The 7,705-nt window shown below is 31.2% G+C and overlaps 1 protein-coding gene across 1 annotated transcript in view; it reads right to left on the reverse strand.

Annotated features, from left to right (window-relative positions):
* The window catches only part of LOC139425605 (putative transcription factor capicua), a gene marked incomplete at its 5' end in the record, with an annotated part of 10,780 nt that extends 6,148 nt beyond the window's left edge, over positions 1-4,632 (reverse strand). Inside the window, 1 exon segment of the mRNA XM_071180925.1 lies at positions 4,582-4,632. Within this exon segment, the coding sequence (XP_071037026.1) occupies positions 4,582-4,632 (51 nt within the window).
* Positions 4,633-7,705: the final 3,073 nt, after the last annotated feature.

The raw sequence follows: 7,705 nt of genomic DNA on the forward strand, positions 1-7,705 counted from the left end.
TTGTCGATTCTTGGATCAAATGCAGAAGGAGAAAGATCTTTCTCCAGATTAAAATTGATAAAAAATTATTTGCTTTCAACAATGAATCAAGATTGTTTGGCATCGCTCTCTCTTATGTCTATTGAATACGACATTTTGCGTAGTTTGGAATTCGACAGCATGATACAAGATTTCGTCAAATCCAAAAATAGCAAAAAAAGTAATATATTAGATCATAAGATTCTGCAAAATAATTTATTACCGAAAAATATTATATTTTTATTTGTATCTTCATAATTTTGTGCAAAATACACTTGTTGTTTTTAAAGCTAAATTATTTTTGTCAAAACATTTTTTTCTCCCAAGTTTTTCGTAGGCCCTAGGCACATGCCTAATGTGCCTATAGGTTAATCCGGCCCTGTGTGCTCACCATTACTCTACTGAAATTACCAGTGGTTTTCGCGTAGACCAAAAAGAGCGCTCAAGCTCCACTAAAACTTGCTTGGAATACCAAAAATCGAGCAATGAGAGGGAAAAGTAGAATATCAGGTAAAGCGCCCCCTGGTGCGGCTTCCAAAAGCTGAAATCGACTGTCGACTTGGAGATCAGAATACCAGCCCAGGGTAAATTTACCACCCCGTGGCAGAATCGCAGCGACATTGTCACAGAACGTTACAGAGTCTTTGCGGAAAGATTTTTCTTTTAAAAAGTAAAGGAAAAAAATTACTTTTCTTTTCTACAGAAATTTGTACATAATATTTGATTCATGCATTTAGATAATCACTTTTTCATGCACTCAATTTTCACCAACAGTATCATAAATCGATGTAAAGTTTGTAACGATGTAAAGTCAATGCATTTAGATAATCACTTTTTGATGCACTCAATTTTCACCAACAGTATCATAAATCGATGTAAAGTTTCGATAGATTTTCATGTGGATTTTAAATATCCCGATATATTTCAAACACTATGGAAAATTCAAATCGTGCATTTGAGTATTTATTTTTTAGACAATAATTCCATCCAATTTTTGGCAGTTATTGCTATTGATTTTTCCATAGTTTTAAAATTTAGTATTTTGCTTACGATATTATTAATTACAACCTAATCTCGAAACGAAACACGCATTTGAGGAGCCAGATTCGTGTGATTTCGTCATCTATCTACTTTTCGGCAATTACTATTATGCGGATTTCATAATTTCTAATTATTTTTTTTACTGTGGTGATTATTTACAAAATGTGAAGAAATAATTTGTGCGCGTATCCCCCCCCCCCCAAAAAANGAAATGCAAGAATATCACCCATAATATTAGAATAAAAAATTATTACATGTTCAATTAAAATAAATTATATGTTTCTTTTTGTAAACACAGTGCTATTGTTATTTTAAATGAGTAACATATATGTTTGCTATTATTTGAAGTGTGTTGCAGAAAGATATTAGGGCTAGAGAGTTTTGTCGCAGATAGCTCAAAAAAATTCTGCCACGGGGATTTACTACCAATTAGCGGTACCTTCTCAAATTCAACTTTGTAAAAAACTGCAGTTTCACAAAATACTTTTATAAAAAAACAAGTTCTCATAACACTCTAAGGAAGAGAGGAGCTTTTCTGCCAGCTGTCTTTTACAAAAAGGTAGCAAGTGATTAGTCAGCTGGTGCAATGTGGTAAGCCTAACTGGTCCCTTAGTCATATTAAAGCGAGTTTTTTTTTTTTTTTTGCCTAGTTCTTTTTAAAATGAAACAACCAGGCTCTCCCTCAGTAAACTATACAGGAAGTCAAAATTCGAAGATTATTCTAAACATTCAAACGTCGTTGTAAACACTATTGTAAATTAATTTTAACAAACCCTTATTTTTCATGAAACATTTTTTTTCTTTGTGAATCTTTTTTCTGTTTGACCCAGCAGAAGATGTTCTCATAATATAAATAACTTTTAGTGCTAGTACTGTTAAATGCATGCTTTTACTATAGGGTTCCTACTCTTTAAACAAAGAGAAAATTAAGGACTCTTTTTTGAAAAAATGAAGGACTTTTTGAAAAATTAAGTACTCTAAAAAATGGTATAATTGTTTAGCATTGACTATACCCTCAGTGGCAGTGCCAATTATTTACCTTACCTATAAAAGAAAATCAATAAATAAGGAAATAATAAAAAACAATTTTATTACAATCTAAGTATAGGTGTAATTGTATTAAATAACAAGACTCGCCAAAGTAGGACCAGGCAATTTTTGCAAACCTGGGTCGGATTATGTAAAAATATTTTTAGATTGTTAAGGGTTGACTTCTATGAAACTAATCCGTATTTCTTTTTTAATGATTTCATTAAAATTGAATTATGTGCAGAAATTAAGATTTACTATTTCTTTTCATAAATTTTTATTTTTCTAAAAAAAGAGTAAATAAAGAAATGTGAGAACATTGAAAAAATTATTGCAATGAGTTTTTTTCTCTTTGCTATGAGACATGCATCACATATTCAGTTACACCAAAAAAATTCTTTATTTTCTGTTAATAAAATGTTTCATTCATAAGAGTATATATTAAAAGAATTAATACTAAAAAGTTGAATTACAGTTAGGCATGAGAGCAGTTTTCTTAACTACGTCATGTTAAATTAAGTCCTTTTTCAAGTAAAAACAGGCCATACCAATACCTAAGCACCTTAAATCATTCCACTTTTCTTCATTAGGCTAGCTTAATTCATTTTTAATATTATTCTCTACTATTATTATGATTTGATATTCTATTTATTGCAAATTAACAGTTTAAAACTGAAAGTGGTTTTCTTTTATTATAAATTAATCCTGTAATATCACCTTATCAGGAAATGGTTTGTAGAAAATAACGAAAACTTTTATGAAAAACTTATTGAAAACAGTATGTAACTTAACCATTTTGAAATAATTACTAAACAGCAAATGTGCTATATTTACTTTTATGGTGAGATTTACATAAAATAATTCTAGCCAAAACTGTTATTAGGAATTAACTTTACATAATATTAATAAACCATCTGGCAAAAAGCAATTATAATTTGAATAAAAAAAAAACAGTATATTAAGTTGCAATGTTAGTTAAAATCTAAGTTTGAATTTGATTCTAATAGACATTAATAACAAGAAGTTTGGAATCTTTTAATTGAGTAGATTTATATTTTTATGTAAGATAGATTTTGCTTATCCTTAACTATTAAAAATAATAGAGTAACAATCTAAAACTTAAAAAAAAAATTTACTTTGCAACAAAACAAGATATAAATAGTAACCAAATACTTAACTTTCCAGTTCGAAGTAAATCATGCATTCTAATTTAGTACACAGGAATAAAAATTTAAAATATTTTTGAAATTAAGGACTTAAGCAGTTTTTAAGGACTTTTAAGGGACCGTGTGAACCCTGAATTAAATTCAAGTTGAAATTTAACTATGGACATTGATTTTTATATTATGATAGAATTTTAAGCCCAAAATTTTACAACAGCAGATTTTATATGGGAAAAATATGTACTTGAATTTACTAGTCATAAATAATTTTTATTTGTGGGGATAGTTTTTGAAAATATTTTCTTATTTTTTCGTACTTTATTTTTTAATATAATTTTTAATTTTCACAAATTATGTCTAAATTTTTACAAAATAGGTACCTCTTTAAAAAAAACCTAGACAGACCCTTGATTAAGTGAAAGGATTTCAGTATCCATTACTTTTAAAATTATCTACTCGAAAAAATGAAAGAATCATTTTAAATTCTAGTGAATAAGTCGAGGCAAGTATAAATAAAAATATTTTACTCTATTTAAAATGTACAAATAATTATTGTGATATGGTTTTTGTTATCTATGAAATTCCTAAAGTCTGAGATATTTTAGATCAACTATTATGTTTCTTAAATTCTAATAGATTTCTTTTTTTTTTCTTTTTTTTTTATGGTGGCAGCTATGTGCTTGTCTTTATTATTTGTATTTTGTATGTGTTCATAGCTATTAATAACTCTTCTCTATTTAACATAGCTATTAATAACTAATAGACTCTTCCCTATCAGGGGGTGATTGTATTCTAGGAGTATACCACCAGAATTCAGGCTTTTCATATTATCCTTCCGGGTTTAAAAATTAGGAGCAGGAGCTACGATTTTTTTGGGATTATCACAAATTTCTCAGAACAGTTGGTTCTTGAACTTTCGCTGATCAAAAACTTATAATACGGCGAAATGTTCACTGATTCCTCAATTCGAAAGTCACATTTAGAAAGTCCGCAAATTCCCGCTATCGAGACGCTTACATACAGGTGATTCTGTTGCCTGTGGGCAGAAATCCGTCAACTGATTCTTTTAGTTTGGCAGATTTTATCCATTTTGAATGTTTGAAACTGCACCCGAATCAGGTAATATCACAATTCCGAATCAAGCGACCTGAATACAGGGGTGATTGTATTCCAGATTTTTCGTATCATCTGTCCAGGTCTAGGAGCAGGGCATGTGATTTTTTGCGAAATTCTGTGTATCTCAAAACTATTGATTGACAGACTTACGCAAATCAAAACTTATAATCCATCGAAATTTTCAACTCAATCAAACATTTAAAGTAAGAATTANTGGGTTTGCAAGGACTTTTCATAGCTTCAACCTCTTCTTGGTCTTGGGCAGCTTTAAAAATAACAACATCTTTAGTACAATGCAGAATATAAAAATTAAGTACTAAATTTTCGCCAAATTTAAGGATGCTGATTTTGTATCGGGAGCAATTTCCAGGATACCAATGTGGATTTGCAGATATACAATTGGTAATAATTTCAGTAGTTCCTGCACTTTAGCAAAAGAAAAAAAAAGAAACATTTTTTAGAAAACTCAAATTTTTTTTTCATAAAAAAGTTCAGTAAAAATTTCTTGTTTATATATATATATATATACAGTCGGACCTGTTCATCCTGAACCTCATAGGAAAGGCGAAAAATTGGAGATAAAGAGGTTTCTAGTTATAGAGTACTTTAAAAAAAATTAAAATTTAGTTAAGAAATTTGATTAAAAGTGGTTTAATTGTTTCTAGTAGAAAAATACAGGCTTTTCCGTATCTTAAATATACCACATATATCTATTTACATAAAAAAATTTCAACATACCTTTAACACTGAAAAATAAATTTTTTTAAAAAGATTTTTGAGGTCTAACCATCTTTGTTTGTTATGTTGTTCGGGTATTTGTGCTAGATTATTAGAAATTCGAGAAAAATTTCGAGATAAGAGAGTCATGGATGAGGAATTTTAGAAATTTAAGATCCACAGGTTTTAGAAATATACAGATTTAACTGTGTATATATGTATATATATATATACATACAGGTGATTATCAAAATAATGGAAACACTTGTGAATAAAAGGGACATTTAGGAATTCTCTTTATAAGCATTAAAATATAATCTTAGCTACCAGTTTCTTTTAATATAAAAAGTACATATATTAGGTGGTATGAGAGAGCCTTAGCAGAGTTGTCGACGTTTTGATTTTTTGTCAGAAGCGTAAAATGCTTGACCTCACAGATTTTCAGAAAGGCCAAATTGTAGGAGCCCGACTATTTGGAGCAACAGTGACCAAAACATCCCAGCTTCTAATCATTTCTAGAGGTACGGTGTCTAAAATCATGACAGCGAAAACAAACAGCGCGGAAAGACAAGCTCAGCAAAGCAAAATAGTGGACGGAAGGAGAAGCTGAGTGAAAGAGACCGACGGGTATTGAAGCGGATTGTAATGTCTAAAAAGAAAACAACTGCAGCCAAAGTGACCGCAGAGCTCAATCAGCATCTGGATTCTCCAGTGTCAACAATTGCCGTTAGAAGATACCTTCATAAAGAGAACATTTACGGCCGAACAGCAATTCCCAAGCCACTTTTCACAGATGCTAATGCCAAACGTCGTGTAGAGTGGTGCCACAACCACAAAACCTGGTCGATTGATAAGTGGAAGATTGTTATATGGTCAGACGAATCATCTTTCACACTTTTCCCTACAACAGGACGGGTACATGTCTGGAGAACACCTGCACAAGCGTATGATCCTGGTTGCCTCCGTCCAACTGTCAAGCATGGAGGTGGATCGGTCATGGTATGGGCAGCCATGTCCTGGTTTTCTGCTGGTCCAATCGTAACCCTGAAAGGAAGGATCACTGGGGAGAAATATAGAGAAGTTTCAGCTGACCAGGTCCATCCTATGATGCAAATTTTGTTTCCTGCAGGAGAGGGAATTTTCCAGGATGATAATGCCCCTATTCAAGCAGCCAGAGTTGTCCAATCATGGTTTGATGAACATGAGGATGAAGTGGAACATCAACCTTGGCCTGCACAGTCCCCAGACCTCAATATAATCGAACCGTTGTGGTCTATTTTAGAGCTTTCAATCCGGAATCGATATCCTCCACCGGCATCTCCCTCGGAACTTTCACAATATCTCCATGAAGAATGGTACAATATTCCTCTAAACACTATTCAGAATTTGTATGATTCGATTCCTAGGCGAATCCAAGCTGTTTTACACGCCAAAGGTGGTCCTACGCCATATTAATAAAGGATTCCTTCAAAATCTAGGGTGTTTCCATTATTTTGATAACCACCTGTATATATATTATGTAATGTTAAAAGAATTATATTTTAAATCTAATCCATAAATAGTGCTTGTATCTAACGCACAAACGTTTAAAACCTTTCCCACAAGAAAGTAATAATATTGATCTGATTATCTGAAAAAATGTGATGATGTGGCTTTAGTAGCTTGGGAAATTGATCAGTCCCACACTACTGAGACCTATTAATATTTAAATATATTGTCCAGAAAGATATAAAAACCCTCTTTCCAAGGTCAAATATGCTATTCTCTACCTATTCACTCAGCATCTAAGGTTGCCATTATGGGGCTCTGGCCCTTACTTTAATAAAGTTATATTATGATTCTTGCATTTTCCTGTATCTTTTTCAAGAAGCACCGGCCACACTACGAACTTACAATGTTTATGCATAAGTGGGGTATATATATAATAAGTGGGGTAAAATAGTATAAATACGGAAAATCGATAAGTATTGATAAAACAAGAGGATTCTCTTGTGAAAATCAGTAGAGCATGATATAGTGATGGGAGAAAAGAGAGATAAGAGCTTTTTATATATTTCACCAACATGGAATGTTCTATACCCTCAAATCAAGGGTAATTGTCTCTAACAAAGGAAATAAACTAATACCGTACTTGACACACTATGAAGACTTAGGCGTTCATTTTGTTACATTCTTTGTTTCATGGCATAAAACAAAATTTCGGAATTTGAAATTTCTTCAATTCTTTTTTAGATAAATAATATTTATTCCTGTTGGTTAACTTTAACAAACATTTGGAATATATAAAAAATTTCAGGACATTTATAGAAATTTTTACTAATTAAGAACAACTTTGAGCCCTATTAGTATTTTTTTAATTGGTAAGTTGAACTCAAACAAAAGAAAAAGAGCTGTATAAAAAGTCATTCAAAGATAATAAAGCATCTAACGAGTGGGGTTAAGGGTTTGTGATTTGCATAATTTTGCTCACAAGGGGAAGGAGGGATATTTTTACTATTACGTTTTCCCCTAAGGTTAAAATTTTTTTTCTTTTTTTCTGCACAAAAGGAAAACATAAAAGATTTTGAAAGAATTTTGTACTCAAAATGTTATAAAATGAAGTAAAACATAAATTTAGCTTT

Source organism: Parasteatoda tepidariorum, chromosome 5, assembly GCF_043381705.1.
Source record: "Parasteatoda tepidariorum isolate YZ-2023 chromosome 5, CAS_Ptep_4.0, whole genome shotgun sequence".
Classification (NCBI taxonomy): Eukaryota; Metazoa; Arthropoda; class Arachnida; order Araneae; family Theridiidae; genus Parasteatoda; species Parasteatoda tepidariorum.